Source organism: Myripristis murdjan, chromosome 3 (genome assembly GCF_902150065.1).
Source record: "Myripristis murdjan chromosome 3, fMyrMur1.1, whole genome shotgun sequence".
Lineage (NCBI taxonomy): Eukaryota > Metazoa > Chordata > Actinopteri > Holocentriformes > Holocentridae > Myripristis > Myripristis murdjan.
The window spans coordinates 19,731,403-19,752,424 of record NC_043982.1 but is presented as its reverse complement, the minus strand read 5'-3'; the positions used below and the strand labels follow the sequence as shown (position 1 = coordinate 19,752,424).

The window sequence follows — 21,022 nt, the reverse complement described above, 5'->3', positions numbered from 1 at the left end:
TTCATTTTTTCATTGAGTTTTCAGAAAAAAAAGTTTTATGCAAGTGTTCAAGCACTCTGTGACCACCGCAGTTTCTCTGCAATAATATACATTATAGTATACCATGATTTTGATAACTGATGTTTCAACTTGAATACTGCACCTTTTGAGGTTCATGAAGCTCTAAATTCTTATGGAGAATTAATGCTGCATCTGCGCTTACCTTTGAAAATTCACAATTTCATCTCAACAGGCCTGCACCTCTGAGAATGTATGTAGTCACTCATAATCTTATTAAAGACCACCTAAATCTTAATCCATCCATCCATCAGTTTATTCTAGATTATTTATGTGAAATTTTTGCTTTTATACATAAAGACAGTGACAGGGCAGACAGAGAAAGGGATGACGTTTGGAGTCAGATTTGAATGGGGGAAGGAAGGCGTTGTGATTTTCAGATGTAATTTTTAAAATTGTCCAGCTGAGTTAAACACGATAATAGTTGAAAATAGGGTGAAAGACAATATTTCATTTCCACGCTGCCATCTCGGTCCAAGGCAGCTGAACCTCGACTGACTTGTAATAATTATCTTAATAATGATGCCGCTGATTACAGGGTACTGTAACACCACTTGTGATTGACGGAGCTCACTAAAGGCTCTCGATACACAGAGTGAACACGCAACTGGCAGGCACACACTACATTCAAATGGCTTCAAGAACATGGGTTTAGTGGAAAAAAAGCAGCTTCAGGCAGCACCGCAGTAAGGATAAACCGTGGCTCCATCTACTACAGAAGCCCTGTTTTTAGCCCTGTTCCCCAGGGCAATTCAAAATGTGCTTTATTCCTATAAATGAAGCCAAATTCAATTTTGCAATTCTTTAGTTTACAATTTGAACAAAAGTGCGCCATCATTGTAGATCACTGAACATCATGGTATCTGGACAAAAGCACGGAGCTAAGAGTTAATGAAGATACACTGCTGTCCCCAGGACCCAGAAAGGAGAGAGAGAAGATGATTTTTCTTTTGCTTACACATCTGCAATGTCACCCTCGTGTACAGCATCACAGGGAATGAATTGGAATAGATTCAAATAGATACAGTTTGTACTGTGCAGTGGATTTAAAGTTGGTAAAACTGTAAAACATCTGTAAATCTGCCAGTTGACATTGTGATGAGAACTTTGTGGAAGGTATTTAGTAGCACACTGAAGATGCATCTACTTAAATTATCATTAAAAAATGTTTACTGTATTTTTATTTATGCTCTTACAATATTAATACAATAAAATATTAACTGCATTATATCCTAATTCTTTCTTCACCGCCCAAAAAACTCTAATCTCTGTTGCGGTCATTATCCAGGTTCTCCAGGTTAATAAAGTTCATTTTACCTTTCACTTGATAAATAAATAAGTAAGTAAGTAAATAAAGAACTAACTAAATAAAATTACAGTGTGAACTACTTCAGTTCCCCAGTTGCAGTGGGTTCTAAACATGATATTCATCTCAAAATCATGCCTTTGTCCATTAGAAACGTTTCTCAGTTGTTTCAAAATGTAAAATGAGGGAAAATCTTTGTAAACATCCTGTATTGCAGTTTATATTCCATTGCAATAATCAGCATAATAAAAGCGATATGATTGCTTATTATTAGACCTGGGTGATGCAGAGAAAATCAAATATATCACAATATCGTTGGCCAAATACTTCAATATCGATATCGTGATGATATCTTGGGAATGAATATTGGTGGTTTCATAAGATATTTCCACACAAGACTTTTGATAAACAGTCATTAGTAATGTGGGCATACAGATCAGGCAGGTGGAGGCAAATAACAGTTTAACAAGTTCAGAAAATTGCCTCCCTTTACCAGGAAAGAAGAACGTCACGATAATACAATATCCAAAATTTCTTATTCCTAATTAGGTGTGTGTGGCGCTGGAGCTTATCCCAGCATGCACTGGGCAGAGGGCAGGGAAACACCCCGGACAGATTGCCAGTCCATCACAGGGCTAACTGTGGAGGTGTAGTCACCATTTTGTTCGGTATCAGTCAAATGACCACAGCCAACAATTCAATCCATACTGGTTCTGTGAGCATCCCCACATCTAGTTTGTTGCAGGTGCTGGAGTATATCAGGTCCTTTTCACAATAATAATAATAAAAAAAAAAAAAAAAAAAAAAAGCGAAAAACACAAATTTCCTCAACATTTTCGCGGAAAAGTCTGACCACATGGAAAACAAGACACAGTAAATTGCTCAATATGGCGTCATATAAAGTTATATGAAAGTCATCAGTGCGACATATACCACTTTTACACCCAGCAAACGGGTTTTACATAGGACTGCCCGCTAAAAAATGAGGGTGATATCGTTTAAATTAGCTGAAGCACTGGATAAAGATCTCAGTCCAGCTTAACTGGTGTCACTATCTTTCACATGGGTGAACCACAGCACTTTCTCCAACTTTCCTCAGTGGCCATCTCTCATTACAACTGCACTATGAAGAGAAGTCAGAGGGCAGTCCAAAAGATGGCGATTTATTAGTAATTTAACTCTGATACATAGTCCAGAGATACACTAAGGTTAGGATTACCAACCTGAAATGTAGAGCATGTCTTGTATCATCATGCTTACGTAGGTCACAAATTAGCAGGTGACCTATTTACATGTCTGCTGAAGCTAGAGTTTACACTGGGCTCAAGCCCCGGATGATATAGGATTTTAGTTGGTGTAGCAGGGTAAAGGGTCGTACAGAGTTCTTATGCAAGCTGCAACTATACAAGCTGCTACATGATCTAGTTGCAATGAGGATAAAGGAGTCCCCAGTTCCTGTCTATGGTTTAGGCATTCTTAAGTGGCGCCAAAGGCAGAAACAAGAGACCTCACTCAGAGTGTACAAGTGCATTCCAGTGACTTTCAATAGACTATACAAACAACACCACATACTGTACATAAATGGAGCATTTAATATCCTTCACAGTGGCAGTGTGTGTTTGAGCAGAGTGGCAGGGGGTTGCAGCCAGGATGAAAAGTGTAGTGAATAGCTGTTAGTACATGGTAGTACTTTAGTATTTGCCTCACATATCATCGGGTAAATTATAAGTGTTGGAGAACCTCTATTCATGTTGCTGAAAAGTGTTTACGGCTTACATTACACAATGTTGTGCCAACGCTGTAGTAGTGTGAGGAAGTGCTAAAAACATTTAGCTACAATAAATAGCACGATAATAAACAGTGACAGTATTAGGTTTACAGCGTCTTGGGATCAGTTGCTTGGGAAGAAGCTGTTGAGGTGATGGTTTATCTTGGTCTTAATAGTGCTGTCTCCCGAAGGAAGTGTTTTCTAAACAGATGGTTGGCTGAGTGGGCTTATTCTGCGGTCACATAAATTTCAGTTCTCTTAATTTGTTCTCTTTACCTGTGCATTCCTCTTCAGGATCACAGAGGGGTGGAACCTGTCCAAGGCTACGTTTTGTGTAAGGCAGGGAGTGTTTAGCTGTGTAAGAGCACTACCACAGCTAGACAACTACTCATGTTCAATAACTGTGGGCAATTTGGAGTCTCCAGTCCTCCTGACATGCAAGGAGGAAACTAAGAAGAACATGGGGAAAACAAGGGCCAGGATTTAAGCCTTGGTCCTTGTTGCTGTGAGGGGACTGTGCTAACCTCTGAGTCATCACCTGCCATGAGTCAGGGTAACTCTGTTCAATATAAACTTAATTTTGCGCTGCTGTTTATTATAATATTGTACTGTAAGCAAAATTTGGTTTGCAGGCAGGGTTTACAGTAGAAACAGGAAAACAGAAAGTAAGACAACATAATATCACGATAAATTCAATAAAAAACACAACAACAACAAAAAAAGACATGCTATTAACCTAGTTGAAATGGAGATTTTCTTATTGAGTGTTATTGATGTTCGTGAGTTCTATGTTCATCCACCAAGATTTGAGAGTTCCTAAAATTCAGTAACTGTGATAAAACAGAGTGTTAGGGGCTGCATTTTCTGTAGTAATCCATTTCAGCAGGCCTGGGTGGGCTTTAGTTCCCTTTGTAGGGATATTGTCTGGATCAACTGTCCAGAAAAGTGAAATTATCCCACTATTTGGAAGTGACACAGCTCCAGGTTTTACAAGCACTGCAACAGTTTGTTAGCAGAAGTTGTCATGGCTAACACTGTTGTAGAGCTCCCTAGGTGAAAATGTACACCTTGGAGTTGGGTTGATGTGAGAAAGTCTGTGATTGATTCCATCACTAGCTAAGGCTCCATATCAGATTGAAGTGCTCTGCGAACCCTCGCCTCTTCAGATATAACATTAGATTGGTATAATAATCCTCTGTAAAATGGTGGATTTATATCCAGGAACAGCAAAAAATCAGTGTGCTGTGCCAACTACCTTGTTGAACCTAGTGGAAAATAACAGGTGCAGTTTAAGAGTTGGGCGCAGGAGGAATAAAAACTGAGATTGTGTTCTGATTGGATTGCTCCACTTTAAGATGTAAAAGTAAGTTTTAATCCCAGCAAAACCACTCGTTTGAGTCAGGAGAAATCAACCGATAGACCTCTCTCTGCGTAGAAAGAGTTTAGTTTCTTACAGTTCCTCAGTTTTATGATGTTTTCGCCTCCCAGTGATGACTATAAAAACATAAATGAGAAATTACATATTTCCCTTAAATGTTTTCAACATGTATTGCAATCTCTCAAAATTAGTAATCAGTGCAAAATTCAAAGTTTTTAGACAGGCATATAGTACTACATCATTTCACGTGCAAATGAAGCATTTAAACTGCAGTGGAGATGAATGAGCCCGTTTTTTTTTTTTTTTTTTTTTACTCTCAACGCTCTCATGGTGGCATCAGCCTCTAAAGAGGGCAGCAGAGAATCACTTTTGCTCTCTGTGAGCATTACTGGCTATCATATCTTCAACTCCACCACATGAAGATTTCTTTTTACCAACCAGTGATATGACACACTTTGAGTGACAGGTGGCCTTTGACAGAATTAATCTGATTGATTAAATTAGTGAAACTTCAATCTAATTAAAATGTGGCATCATACAGTTGATTTTGGGTGGGTAACACCTCATTATATGGATAGCTTAGTTCTAAGCCTAATTGTGATAAATATGTTTTTCTCTGTAATTGAGTTATAATGAATGAATTTTCTTTATTATTTTATCTATAGATTAAGCTGTGATTAATAGCTAAATTAATGTCTCAAGGCTCCTTAATGACTCCACGGGGTCCTCTCCTCTCAAATTTTAACGAGCTGCTGAATAATTGATTGGAATTTGCTTATTATCACCTGTGGATACATCATTCATTAAAAAAATGTTCTCATGCTTCTGGATCCATAACTTTAGAGCTTGTGTTTAATTGCTTTTCATAATGAGATTATTGGGAGTTCAGCCCTCACATTGTCTCTGTAAGTCAATTAGGACAACTGAAATTTTATTAGCATAACAACAGAGCGTATTACCATTGAATCAGACAGATGTGATGGGCTAAATTTTTCCTTTGAACAAAGCTTTCCGACTGTTTTTGATCGACTCTCGTAGTAAACTCATAAAATCCCTGTGATGCTGCCATTCAAATATCAGTTTTTTTTTCCTTTAGTATTTGTGTTGTCTTGATTTTCAGGATAGCCCTAATTTAAGACTGTATAATAGTGACCAAAAATCCTTCTGAATATTGTGATTTGCGATGTGAATCATTATGTATGTGAACACAGGTTTTTTTTTTTTTTTTTTTTTTTTTACACATTTGTTTTGAGCTTGTGAAATCTTGTGTGTGTGTGGTTGGTGGGTCCTTAGGCATTTTCTTAGTTTGAATAAATAGACTTTGATTCAATTAAATTGTTTTGAAGTTCCTCCTTCTGACATAATATGCAAATAGGTAGACAACGACAAGAATGTCAAGCTGAAATTTGTTTTATGAGCTTTTGCTTTTTCAAGCTATTTATTTATTTATTTATTGAAGCAATGTCTGATAACATGCCAGTTGCAGAGAATCATACAAAATAGACTTTCATACACTTTGCTGTGATAATCTAAACTTCACGCTACACGTTGTGCCTTCCTATGTAGCACACAGCACCTGTCTTTTACTCAAAGTAGATGAACACAGAATTTCATCAAACACTTTTCAACCTTAGGCCTTTGACACGCTTCCTCAACATTTCTAACTGCAAGGACAAAAATCAAACACTAGAGGGAAGCATTTCCTAGTTTTAAAATTCACGCTTGCTGGGAGCTGCTCATTTTAAATGTTTTGCTTCTAATCGGCTTGTACTTTATACATTTCACGGTTCTGCAGGTCAGGGGGACAGTGAAGTGTCCAACACTGGTGGGGGTAGGAGTTTGATTCCCCCAGGACCACCCATGTTATTCCTAGGGCTACCATAGCACATATAAACATGTTTCATCTGATTTTATACAGCATAGGAGCTTGCAATATCTGTGAACATGATAAAGAAGAAAGAATGTGTTTGTATGGACTTTAGTGTTTAAAACAACTCCATGCAGTAATAGTGCCACCAGAATCTGACATATCACAGTAAAGGTTCGATTTGTCTTGATGACCAGGTGTAGCAATAATTTGACAGCTTACAGAGTTTCAGAGTGTAAAGGGCATGCAAGACAAACAAACTGTAGAGTATTACATGCCACCACTATACCTTCAGCATTATATAGCTGTGTGTATGTGATGGAGCAATGACATATACAGTTGAGTTGCAGCTGTAGAGACAAAGAGGTTGAGTGACCAGTTGTAAGCCATCAGCTCCAACAATCAGCTCCAACTCTGAAAATGTGGAAAACACCTGGGGTGCCATAACTGTCACCTTAAAGTCTTCATGAAATGACATCTAGTCACCTCTACTTCCTGTAAAACAGAGTATCTTAAATGGCGGCATCATTCTGTGAATTAAAATTTCACCCAGTAAAACCTTCACAAATCTTTGAACATCCTCTCTCATCCACCTATCCCTTGAAATAATTTTTCCCTTCCGAACTGACATCCTATTGGTTTGCTCTTTTTAATAATCCTTCCCTGCACTATGTCCCGCCCAAACATCTTGTTTCAGGAGGAAACATGGAAAATCAAGAACGTTAGTCTATTTCATGCGGTCTTTAAACATTTGATGAATTTACCAATTCATCACGGAGCTGTGTATAAGAAATTCAACCCTCCAATACTGTTATACTGTTCACTTTATTTTAGGTTTGTTTTTTTAATCCAGGTTCCCTCAGCCTGCCTACATTTCCCAGAATGCCTGGCTCTCCATAGTCCCCAGAGAATGAGTGTGAACTTGTTGCATTCAGCAGTGGGTTTTATGCGTAGTTGGAGAGAGCATTAGCAATAGCTCCAGTGAAAGCAGGGGAGGGAATGTTTTCAGACAAGAAAGAATGAGTCATGTCCTTCACTAAAAACACATGTCTTGCGGCTGTGTTGTATTCTGGTCTTGAGGCTGCTAAGTGCTGGTCTACTGAGGTGGTATCTCTGTCTCTAAGACATGTAGTCTTCCTGTATGGCTGTTGAACACCAGTGCAAAATGGTGAATTTAGAGAGAGGTCCTTGTTCTTTGATTACAAAAATGAAGCCAGAAGTGTAAAAAAGTAGAAAGTAAAACGTAAAGTAAAAAAACAGATTAAACTAGATATTAGTATGCTACAGTACAGTAATGTGTACAAGTGTCCAGACTATCAAATAGCGTACTTAAAGTGTGCTAAAACTATTTTTATAACTATTAGACTGACATACACGTACATTACATTGTAGTGTATTTGTATAGCATGTTTCAAACACAAGGCGATTCAAAGTGCTTTACATAAGAGGACATTTAAGAGGACATGAAAACAAGATAAAACAAACAAAAGAAAAACAGTTAAATAGAAGTCAAGAAACTAGCAAACTAAAAAATGGACCTGGAAATGCAAGATACATCACCAATAGCTTTTTTTAGTGTGCAAGTATTAAAGAGTTGTATGGTGAATTGTTCCTTCAAGTGGCTGGCTGCTGTGTGCCTGGCCCAGGTATTCATGGTCTGGTTCGTTCAGAAGCTTTTGTCCTGATGCTTTCAGCAGGTCTTTTGCAGTTCACCATCCTCTCAAGTGAACGACACAGCAGGTCAATGGAAGAAATCCTTGTAGGCTAAATACGGGAATATTTCAAAAACAGACACAGGGGCACATATTAATTTCCTCTCTGCCTGTCTCGTGATATTCTATAGGATTGGATGTGGTTAAAATAAGTCAGATCCCACTCCTTCTTTGGTGTATTTACATTTCACTGATTCTTGAGAATTTGGATAAATCACGTCCCACTAAGAAAAATGCTATTTCTGCTGGAAATTTACAACATTTTAATGAATAAAAAGAATCAAGGGCATAATCAGGGGGTCCTTTGCACATTTGTAAGGTTCTTTTATAGGTTTATTTTTAATTTGTATTAATTTAATGATTATATGTTGGCCCATGGCCTACAAAACCAGTTGTCCTCGGATAGGAGATAATCATTTCAACTTGATTAAAACAACAAAAAGTAATAATTTCATTGAATAATATCTTTACCACATGAAAGAGTACATCATAATATGTATTAAAAACTACAAACGATGGGTTTTGAACAATATTTACTATTATTTTGTGGTTGCTCAAAATGTGTCCCAGATATTCGTCACCACCGTCAGATATTTATTTAAAAAATAATAATAAAAAAACTACAAGGTCAATTACATTCCTGAGGAGCCCTTTTCAAACCTTCAGCTCTACTGCATGCTTCAAGACCGCTCAGGCTCCTGGAAGTTTTCTATTTTCTCTTAAATCTCTTCATATTTTTGGACACTGCTACTGTCACAACCATAAATTGTCAACACCGTCACTTCTGTATAAAAAATATTAAATTAGATTATGGAATAAATGTATACTTTTTAAGAAGAGGTCTGATGCAGGTAGCAACAGGGCGAAAACAAGCTGGCTAATGTGAACAACTCATGCTTATCATGTGAAAGAGCAGGTTTTTGTCACCACCGTCAGACGTCACCACCGTCAGGTTTTCTGTCTGACGGTGATGACTGAAGTCTGAAAAATGCTTATAACAGTGCTCAGGATTGTTATTTTTTGTACCAAATAGTTAAATAAAGTTGTTAAGCAAGAAGCCATTGACTTGAGTGGTATAAATTTTGGAAATGTATGTTGTAATGAGGCCACTGTCACCACCGTCAGATTAGTGTCACCACCGTCAGAGGCAGTTATATTGGTTTTAAATGAATATACGTAAAAATATGTTTCTTTGGTGCTGTTGAATTATTAAAGTAATAGTCTCTTTAATACAAAAATATGTTTCTCAAATTAAAAAAAAAAATTACGGTGACGGTGTTGACAAAAACAAAGTAGCCTAATAACTGGAAAAACCTATTTTATGAAAAAAATGCAAAATGAGGAGGTTGCACCGGTACATTGCTGAACAGCCAAGACCTTGGCCTATAATGATATACTGTACCTTCAGATTTTGTAATTTAATGCTTTTTTTTTTTTCAAAATTAAAACCTGTTTTATCCAAATTCCCAAGAATCAGTGATTTGTGTTACAATGTGATGTGATGCCAAATCTTGACCAAATCTACAGAATCACAAGCAGAATCACTTTAAATGCATAATAATGACAATTATGGATACCCACTCTTAAAAAAATGATTGCTGGCATGAAAATAAAGCACATTGTCTGCTTCTTTTCTTAAGATCTTTGCTCACCAGATAGTTACATTTGGGCTGATAGAATGTTTCTGGAATTTTAAGCGGTGAATTTCATTTCATTTTAAATATAGAGGGAACTGTCTTGGCTGCACTGATGCAGAAATGCACTGTCAGGAGTGGGCGATATAGACTTAAAATAATATCTCAATATTTCATGGTAACAGTGATGGTGACGGTGGTGGTAATGATATTCAAGATGATATGAAAAAAAAGGCAGCAACTACAGAGTTTCCCACAGTATGACACTGTACAGCACGGGGGAGTAATAGTTGAAAAAATACATTAGCCTAATTTATTACTATCTGATAACGTTACTATTTCATCATCTTAATTCGTGTTAATCTTCCATCTTAATTTAGTGTTTTTACTCTATTTTACCCTGCTCACCTTGCCCCTCCAAGCCAAAAACACAACTCATGTCCTGAAATGTATTCACCCATGATCCCATTTTCTTGACAGCCAGGAGAGCTGCATTTGTTGTTAGTGACATGTCAAAACAGTCGAAAGTAATGTGGCACTGATTGATGCTTGTCCAATAATAATAAAAGCGAGGCATTTAAGGTGCCATAAAGGTAATGACTTTCGAAACGCAGTTCTACTAATTACATGTTTAGACTGTGTGTCTGGGCAAACAAAAATGCTGGTTACATGTTGATAGTGACCACAAAGGGGGAGTGATGGGGTGTGGGTTGGGATGGGGAGGGGGTGATGTGAAACTATTGCCGCAGATGGGGAACCCCGAATGGTTTTAATTATATTTGTACAGTCTTTAATATACCTGGGTGGTGTGGAAACCACTGAACCAACCACTTGCCTCACAGACAGAAACCCGTGTCCATTACTCAACAGAGCCGCCCTTTTGCCTTTCTATTCGTAGCCACTCAACCTGCATCCAGCCTGGTATGAACCCAGCTGTAAAGAGAGTTACAGATCGTCATTGCCTCTCACAGTCACACTGATGACAAATTAGCAGGCCGCGGCATTGCCATCTCGACAGGAAAAGCAGTAGCAGGGAAATGAAAGGGAATGGTGTTTATTCCCAGAGCTCAACCCCTCTGTCGGCCTGTCACTCTTCCCATGACCCTGAGGGGAGAAACGGAAGGCATCCTGAGCTTCCTTCCTTCCATACCTGTTAAATCATTCATCATCCAACTGCCTGATTATTTTAAAAAGCTAACAACACTTTGGTTCTTGCGTATGTGTATGAGAGAGAGACAGAAAGGCATAGCAAAGGCATAGCTAGCGGTGTGATGCGCCCCGTGGCTCTTTACCACCCCACCCTCCTTCCCTCACCCCCCACCACCCCCCACCACCACCCCCTCGGTACAACAATCTTTTGGAGCCCACAAAACTTTAAGTAGAGGAGAAAGTCCCTCCTCCTCCTCCTCCTCCTCCTCCTCCTCTTCCTTCTTCTTCTCATGTACTCTCTAGTCTTTGCCTTTATCCTCCTGTCCTTGGCAGGGTTTAGTGTGTGTGTTTCTGAGTGTCTTTGAGTACAAGACTGTGTGCGCCGTGTGCACTTGAATATGGGTGTATGTGGCTACATGCCTGTGTGCCTGATCTGCTTGCTGTATGTGTATGTGTGTGTGTGTGTGTGTGTGTGTGTGTGTGTGTGTATTTCTGTGTGTGTGTGTGTGTGTGTGTGTGTGTTCTAGTATCAGTGCTTACTTCTGTGTGTGTGTGGGTCTGTATGAGTGTTTTGGTCCATGTGTGAATGGAAGGCCGAGAGCCAGAGGTCTGAACAGAGGCCTTCCAGGGTTGTCTTGGCTGGCAGACAGGGCAGTAACCAGGCAGTGTGTTTGTATGTGTGTGTGTGTGTGTGTGTGTGTGTGTGTGTGTGTGTGTGTGTGTGTGTGTGTATGATGGCCCTTTTCAACTGCAAGAACTTACTGAGGCATGCTGTGCCGCACCGTCTAGGCCAGGGGTGTCAAACTCGTGCCATGGAGGGCCGAGAGGCTGCAGGTTTTCATTCCAACCAACAACTCCACCAGGTGATTTCACTGATTAGTCCCGCCTCTCTGTTTGGAGGTAGGGTGATCAGTGAAATCACCTGGAGGAGTTTTCGGTTGGAATGAAAACCTGCAGCCTCTTGGCCCTCCATGGCACGAGTTTGACACCCCTGGTCTAGGCTATTTCATGGGCCCTGGAAGTGTTTCCATTGGCAATGACACAGTTACAGGTAAAGTTCCTAGAACCTGCTTCGGCCCCTGCTTGGGAGATGTTACTAAAATCAAGTTCTGGGATCTTTGAGGAGCAAGCAGTGGGGCTGTCGTCTTGATTGGTCCAAGCAGTGATTTGACAGCACTGTACATATGCACTATCAAGAGGTCTATAGCACAAAGGAACCAGCGAAAAACACTGCAAAAACAGACTACATAACAGTGGAGCTGCAAGTTGTACTTACGGGGGCATGTCTTGATCAGTGTTTGGGGAGAGTAAAATATCTACCTTCAATGCCTTGTTTGCACAGTTTAACAAAAAACATGCTTGTAACTCCAACAGAGCACTGCCGCTGTCCCGGGGCAGTGAGCAGGACATGACAAGAAACGGTCTCCTCACAGTTAGGAGCATACTGCTGCTGAAGTATAGCTGCTCTGGCAGGTAGAACTGGGGAAGTTTGCCCTCTGCTCGCCGAAAGAAAAACACTTATGTATCAAAAAGCGTCAGAGGCCGATATTATCCGATATTATCCATCAGGGTTAAAATAGTTTGGTTAAATAGCCTGATGCCTAACTATTTTGATGAGACTGGCTTGGCTTTTAAACAAAGTAGGTTCTTAACTTAGCTATCAGAAATATATTTCTATAAAAAAAAAAAAAAATATATATATATATATATATATATATGTGTGTGTGTGTGTGTGTGTGTGTGTGTGTGTGTGTGTGTGTGTGTGTGTGTGTGTGTATAATAAAACATAATTCATCAGTGATTAGAAATGATTAAAAAAGTATTTAAAATATTTCACTGCATTTGGGAGAGCTGGGCATCCAGTGCAAAGTCAAACAGTAGGTTAAACTAAAATAAAACTACAGAAAGATTAAGACTAAATTTTTTTTCATGGATCATCTTCCTGCAGTGGGAAAGGAAACAAAAGAAAATCAAAAAGGGCCATTAGACATCTCACTGGGCACCAATGTAGTTTTGTAGCAGCTGATGCTCATTGCCTCATTCTCCCATTTGAATTCTTGCCAATAACCTGCTAATAAGCAGACCTTAGTTACCAAGAATGCCAACCTGCATGAATGAATCTTTTTACTCTGTGGTTCCATTTAACCTGTAGTTGCATTTTCATCTTACTGTCCTGTCCATCCTGTGTGTTTATGTGTGTGTGTGTGTGTGTGTGTGTGTGTGTGTGTGTGTGTGTGTGTGTGTGTGTGTGTGTGTGCGTGCGTGCGTGCGTGCGTGCGTGCGTGTGTGTAGGGTGATATGTTATGTGTAATCTCTCTTGTGTATGTCTTGCATTGACCCCTTCTGGTGAATATAAGTGCCTTATTTCCATATATCATATGTACTTTCACTTTGTACTTGTGGCTTTGTGAGGTGTTCGTCAGTTCTTGCACCAGTGTCACAAAGACAAATTCTTTCACAATTCTGGTACAGAGTGGTGAACATATACTGATCCCAGCTGATCTACATTCATAAGAACAGTCACAAGCTCTCTTCTGAAGTGTAAAATAAAATCACCAGGGCGTGGGGAATGTTGTAGGAGTGGCCAGACTCAACGTACACACAATAATGCACGTCCTCAGCTCATAAAAGCATGAATTAGGGATTTGATTGTCATGTTTAAACTTGAGCTACAGTGCTGCAATATATCGAGCTGACACTGATTGCACTTAAAGGACCACTCTACCAATGTTCAGAATTATCTCTGTGTGTTTGTCATAGCATGACATGCCCATAAACAGTCACACATGTGTGTACTCTCTGTATTTTGTAGGAAGGTGCTCTCCATGCCACCAAACCGTGCAACTGATGATGCAAGTATGAGCTGAGCAGTGGCAAGAAAGACTCATTGTGGTCCCACGACCTCTAATCATTCTTTTTACCAGATAAAACTGAGGCTTTGAAACTAGGAAAACTAAAGCCAAAGTCTTTTTTGCTGATAGTTGAGCTGTTACTGCATCATCAGGTGTAGGATCTTAGGGTGGTGAATAGAGTCTGCCTACATGATATGAGTGTTAATTGTAATGGCGTAAGCATGTGCTACTATGTTAAATATTTAGAGCAAAGATTGAAAATGAAGTGGTGCTTTAATAATAAAAATGATATCCCTGCTCTCAAGCAGTTCCCCCTTTCCTTTGTCATCCAATCTAGGTGTCTGTATAGGTACACACCCTACATATGTAGCTCCAGGAATAGCTATACAGGGGTTTTCCTGGTTTGAATTGTGCATTCAACTGCACAGATGGCTTCATATATATATACCACTTTGCATATTAGTTGCATCAGCTGTATCAATAATAAAATGACAGTAAATGTATGATTTTGTAAGCATTTGCCACTGAAATGACCACAGATTTTTTTTCCCAGTCAGCAGTGTAGTTTGAGTCTGCATGAATTTGCAGGGGCTGATTTTTCCCTACAAATACAGCACAAAGAGAAACTGCCTCTTATTTAACACCTGGAACTAAACCTAAAAGTGAACTAAAAAAAAATCATGTCTGTTAAAAACAGTAACAGTAAAAAGCTTTGAGGCTTTCAGTATAAATAATCAAATTCAAGACATTTCAAGGTTTTTCCAGGACCTGCAGACAGCATTTTCCTCAAGCGTCCAAAAAGTTGTTAAATCTAGCTGCTAATCCGCTGAACTGGCAACAGTTTTTGTCGATGCAAACTGCCAATCAGATGCTTGCTGCCTTTTTTGCCAAACAAACTATACCAAGTTGCGTTTTTAACCCAAAACCTCTGTCAGCATGATGGCAGCATTGTGCCAAAAGTCAAATGATATATCATCTTTTTTCCCCTCAGTTTGTTTTTTTTGTTCATTGCTGTTTATGCTAAAGGAAAAGCCTTGACAACTGACAAAAATGTCCTCATACAGAAAAAAATCCTGCTACATCAGATGCTTGGTAAATGGCAGTGATATTATTGGCGTGTATACAGACACACAGCCCCATCCTGCCATAGTTAGACACCAGAGTGCTGCAGTGTGACACCACAACTGACTGCTAACTGACCAAACATGCTTGTGTCTGTTTCATTCTCCACCTCAGCCGATTCACTGCCATCTTGTTTCCTCATGACCTTTTCTCATCTGTTTGCAGTGGTATTGCTCTTTTATTTTCCTCTCGTCTCTCGCTGTCTCTCAGTCCTTTCCTGCTTCTTCTTTGAACTGTCATTCACCTCCAAAACTGACAATCTCACTTTTTCCTTTCTTGTGGAATGACGCAGTATTCATTTATCTCACCTCTGTTTTCTCTTCCTCAGTATTTTTCTTTATCTTTATACTCTCTTTCTTTCCCCCATTTCCCTCTTTTTCTTCCTACTCTTTGTGTGTATATATCTCTCTCTCTTTCTCTCTCTCTCTTTCCTGCAGTCTCCCGTGACCTCTCAGACCACCAGGCAGTGTCCTTTGACCCCGGCCAAGATGGTACCGTCTCCCTCTCCCACTCCTTCCAGTCCTGCCCTCCAGACCTCCTCCTTTTCCTCCTCCTCCTCCTCCTCCTCCTCTTCTGCGCTCCGTCCTGTGAGATAATTGTCCTTACTCCCCCGCCTTTCAGTCATCTACCTTACATTTCCTCACTTTAACATACCCCTTTAGTGGCACGATTAAAAAAACAGTATCAAAATGTTTGTGTTCAGAAATAATCTCATAATGCAGCATTACACTGGTGGGTGGCCAAGTGGGCTGGGAACTGACTGGGAAAATATGGGTGGGGTTAAAATGAGAAACGCTTGCCCCTCCCTCAGCAACTACTGCTGAGGTGCCCCCAAGCAAGACACTTAACTCTAATTTCCTTCAGCAGAGCTGCTCAGTGGGCAGCTCATACACATGCATACACACGCAGACACACACACACACACAAACACGCTCAAGTTATTCAGAAGTGACAGATACAAAATTAACACTGTAAAAACTTGTTTCTGGACAGCAACAGGATAGTGTGTGCTTGAGTTCACCTTCCAAGCAAAGAGAGAAATTATATGTTGTCCGTAATCACCAACTGCTTGCAACTGGTGCAGAGAGCCATTCAGACTCTCTGTGTCCAGCTGATGCACCAAGTGAGAAAGACTGCTAACACCATCTGTGCCCCTACGTATGGTCATGTTGACCTTGTTGTGCTGATCCACACGTTTGCGTCTTTGATTCATCAGAACTACTGAAGAAGTCCAACCCGAGGAATTTCAAAGAACTAGTGAAGAATTGAGGGTGTTGGTTATGAGTGAAGTTAGGTTTACACCTACATTACTTACGGTAATGGCTACCCGCACCACCCTTAAGAACTGCCTCACCCTCTTTTTTGGGCTCTGAATAAGCTGCAGTTGCTGCTGCCTTGTCTGCCTGAAGATGCACCTTCCCACTGACCAAGAAGTACCTCAAATACTGTCATCCCCTCCATGCAGTTGCACACTTATTTCAGTTGGTTGTGTGCCCCACTTGCTTCAGGGACATGAGAGTGACTCCTACCCGTTGTATGTGCTGCTCGCCACTGTCACTATGGATGATGACATGGGTTTAGGTAAGACGCAGTGTAGTACAAATGTAATTGTGAGCTGGTTCAACCCCTATGGAATGGAGAAGGCAGTGTTTCTCTGGACTCTGGAGAAAGGGGAACTTCTCAGTTGGCCTTGGCCAAATCCATTATTATGGAAAGTGTTGCCTAGCCAGTCCAGGGGCTTTTCAACCTGGTTGGGGTCACTGAATAGGAATCAAATTTGGACTCTGTCACCATGTGATAATACACAGAGAACTGTATAGACCCATTAGACTTGAGGGACTGGAGAACAACAATTATTACTCCCATCAACTGCATGGCTTTAAATTCTACTTACATGACCTTGCATTTATGTTTGGGTAAGCAATATGGCTGGGTGTGCCCAGTTGCTCCAAGGGCTGTGTCATTCTGGGTTTGTATGACCATTGTGTACCGTGGCAGTGGAGAGAACATGTCAGCAAAATGCTGCTGCAGCACTGCAACGTTTGCATGCTGAAACAATGAGAGATGGTCTTCTAAAAGACCCGAGGTATAACTGGCTGGGCTTGGAATCCCTGTGCCCAGCTCATCCTTTTCAATCACTCTCATGGCTAGATAGAGACACAGCCTCCTTCAAGCTTTTAGGAGGATGAAGTGGTATATGTGTGGAAACTTCTGTCAGTGCCTGCAACCTCATAATGGACATCCTCAACCCACCACTTGAGCACAAAAGATCTTTGCCACTTTGCAATTTGGAGCCGGGTGAAGGGAGCAATACAAGCACTGCTGGTGTAACCTGTCAAAATTGTGTTCCTCTGTTATTCTCCCATTCCAGTCGCCCAAGTGGGTAAAGTTTTCTTTCAGATCAAGAACACACTTTATTTGTTTTTGCTGGTGCTTGGACCCTCCTCTCAGCTTTGTTTAATCTGGTCCTGTGGTTTCTTGCCAAACAGCAGTTCAAAAGGACAAAATACGATGGAGACCTGGAGAACCTCCCACACTGCAGAGGATTGAACCTATTCCATTTTCCTGTTCTTGTGCACAAACTTAAGAATCATGGACATCAGAGTTATATTAAACCACTCCATATCATCAGTCAGTGGGTAGTACACGCTGGTCTGAGTCAACTGAATGTTCAATAATCCATACACTGTGTAGTATATGGGACATAAATGATGTGCCTTGGTATGTCAGAGTCCCTCAGGATTGCAGCTCAGGAGATTATTTGAAACAGTGCCCTGTGCAACACTGTGGATAGATGTTGCAATACAATGATACTTATTTTTTTATACCATTTTGAGTAATTCAGCAACATAAAGTGATACCCTAAGCACTGCAATCCAATGTCTCAATGAGGCCTATGCCAGTTCTTTGATGAGGCCCTCAGTCAGCATCAGCATCTGGGCTACACCAAACATTGGTAAGTCATAGTCTTTGAACAAGCTGTACCTTTGTGTCCTTACCAGAATACTCCAGGTTTGGGGAGGAATTATTGCCCATTATTTGCACCACCTCCATCACTGAACCCTCCCTCTGAAAGTGGCTGGCCTGGTCCCATCAGCAGCACTCCTGTCTTGGCATTGTGGTGACAAAGCCTTTGGATGCTGCTCTGCTGATCACCCCTGAGGTTTCAGGGCTTGGTGGTCCTCCACCCGGACAAAAAGACAGGCTACTGATGAACTGCTCCACGACCACTTGTTGCACAAAGCTATATGAGGTCCCGGAGTAGTTGTAGTCCTTGCCTTGCTATTCCGTTGGACTGCTGTGTGTAGGAGAAGGGTCAGCCAGCTTCCCTGTGGGTGAGTCCTCTGAATGACAATTTCATTTGTCACACCAATGTCATTTGGTTTGAAGACCCAGGCAGCCAAGGATGGCCCTTTTGACAGCATTGTGCTCCTGATGCATGGACGCTAGCAGTGTGTGCACAGCTAAGTGTGCCACCCTTGTGAACACTGGAATCATGCGTTCTGCCCTCTCTTTTATTGGCTACCTGCAGGCCTTTGCTGACCCCTGTAGGGTGATTAAGAATGCCTCAGGGTCATCAGCTGATGTCATTTTGGACAGAATAAAGTGGGCAAGGTGAGTTGGTGAAGGTCTTACTTCACCAAGAGGGATGGGTGGGTGCTGCATCAGCTCTCATAGGAGAGTGTTATCCTCTGCCAGGGCATGTGCCAGATGTATTCATCTCTTTCACTAGGGAAAAAAATCCCAAGTGGACCTGCTCCTGTTTAATACATGCATTTGAGTTTCATTAACGAATGCTTCCCTGGAATTTATGCATTTGAGTTTCATTCCTATTCAATTCAATTCAATTCAATTCAAAGAACTTTATTATTCCGTTAGGAACTTCAGTTGTGCAGAGCATCAGTGCGTACACTTGACATCACAGACACATACTAGACAACACAGCACAATACAAAATGACAGCATAACACAATGCGTCCCACAGGCAGGTGAGTGAGTTAAAAATACACCAAAAAAAAAACCAAAAAAAAAAAACCTGACACTCTCACAAAATGATTGATTTCATTAAAGTAAATCACCTTCTGTTCAAGTATCACCTTCTGTTCACGTGCTATCGGATGAATCAGAAAAACAAATTTCCTACATCAAAATTTCACGTGAACATAGGTCAGATAATGACATTGCATAGCCAAAGAAAATGTTGCTACCTGAGTTTTCAAGTTATGATGTAACTTTTTAACGTAGTGGAAAAACATTGTGTGTGACTGTACACACAGGGGCATTGTAGTGGGGGGGGGAAGCGGGACAGATTACCCAGGGCCACAATGGGGGAGAGGGCCCTCGAAAGGCCTGAAATAAAAAGGTTTGCCTGTTGGCCGGCTATACAAGGGCCCAATAAGATTTCTTTTCATGGGGCCCAAAATCCCTGGCGGCACCCCTGTGTACACACACACATTTATTCTACTTTTGTAGTTAGCTAAGCTAATTGTCTTTAACATTTTTTAATGAAGTTTGTTAATTTGGCTTCTATAATTGAAGGATGTCCATGTTTGTTTTTTGTTTGTCATCTGGGTTTGATTTTCTGACAAAACTGCATGTGAGAGTATTGCAGTTTAGCAAATGACTTGGAAATTCTGATTGTTGGCGCTTCTTACCAGCTTTTGAAGGTACAGTCACAATGTAACATTATTAAAGTTAGGGCTGAATGATATGGAAAAAAATCATATTGTGATCAATTTTACTTAAATTGCAATTGTGAAATGAATAATTTTTGCTTCCTAGTTTTAATTTTTACTGAATAAATGTTGAAATGATGATGGTGGGAGTTTTGCTGGGTTCTGTACCAAACAAACATGTTCTCTTACATGTGGAGAGTACAATTTGTGGCCTGGGCCATCTCTATGGAACCACAATGCCTCGTTTATAATGTTTGTCTATCACAAATTTTACCTTTATCAAAAAATTGCTGCCCCTACAATGTGGATATTACACGTGGCCAAGTTTCAGTATCGCTAATATTTCAATTAATTGTTCATCCCTAATTGAAGTTATTAACTATGCTGAGCTTTGTGTTATTGTAGTTATGTTAGACAAAGTCATCATTTGTGTTTTCAAGTGTAGAGCAGTGAACATCTTTTTTACAAACCAGTCTTACAGCATTAATGAAGCCATTCATTTTCAGCCATTACCTTGCAGGCAAATTATTTAACTCCAGAGTAAATTGAGAGAGTAAAAACCGATTCCACCTATTGAAACAAGCATAGTTGCTATGTGTCATAGATATGTGTCTCTTTTCTGAATGCCTAGTGTTAAAAGGGTGTTACAATCTCTGGAGATGGGCTTTAGAATGAGATTGACAAAGGCTGCAAATGGCAGCTGATTTGTTCAATAAAATTTAAACTACACACACACACACCATTGCCAGAAACTAGATAGCCAGGCATGTTTTGTCCTGGTTGTTTTTTTTTTTTTTTTTTTAAAGACAGTTGGAGTAGCCAATTGATAGCTAAAGTTTAGAAGCAGAGTTCTTCAAAATGCCTAGCTGTATCACTTGTTACAAATCTTGATATGATGAATTAAGTGAAGCTGAAGGAATGAACTGTCATGAATGCAGCACAGTTTTTGAAAAAAATATTTGGAGGTTCCCCTCGTCAGGTGGGTGACTATTAAGTAAACTCTTGATGCCCCCCTGCCTCTCTCAGCTTCTAGCCTTCCACCAATTCCCTTCCCTCCTCCTCGTCTGTTAAGTGATGTCCACAGAAGTCAGGACACCCGATGTGACAGGAGCGCCGCAGCGCCTGCCTCCTGTTCTCTGTGGCCTTGCTGCGAGGGAAGCGTCACGTCCTGTTTATCTCTCTGTCTCTTCCTTGCTCTTCCAGAAGGGCCCTGTAGCACCAGCCGTGGCCGTGACGGCGCCGCAGCAGGCCCCTGTGGTTATGGCCCCCCAGGCCCAAGCACAGGCCCAGGCTGCCTCCCAGCCAGTGCAGCCAGTGCAGCCCTCGCAAACGACCATCGCCGCGGCCCCTGGAGCTCCTGTCGTCTCCCAGGTCTGTTCTCTCTGCTGGGCCCCTCCCCACTCCTCAACCCCCACCCACAGAGTGTAAGCACTGTCACAGCTGCCAGCAGGCTGGCTGTGTCACCAGCACAGCCCTGAACCCACAGCCCCACCGCCTCCCA

At 40.8% G+C, this 21,022-nt stretch overlaps 1 protein-coding gene across 1 annotated transcript in view; it reads left to right on the top strand.

The window, feature by feature from the left end:
- The window catches only part of LOC115356462 (transcription initiation factor TFIID subunit 4), a 111,752-nt gene that overhangs the window by 4,590 nt on the left and 86,140 nt on the right, over positions 1–21,022 (top strand). Inside the window, exons 3-4 of the mRNA XM_030047635.1 lie at positions 15,283–15,336; positions 20,725–20,892. Of these exons, the coding sequence (XP_029903495.1) occupies positions 15,283–15,336; positions 20,725–20,892 (222 nt within the window). The remainder of the gene's footprint in view (positions 1–15,282; positions 15,337–20,724; positions 20,893–21,022) is intronic.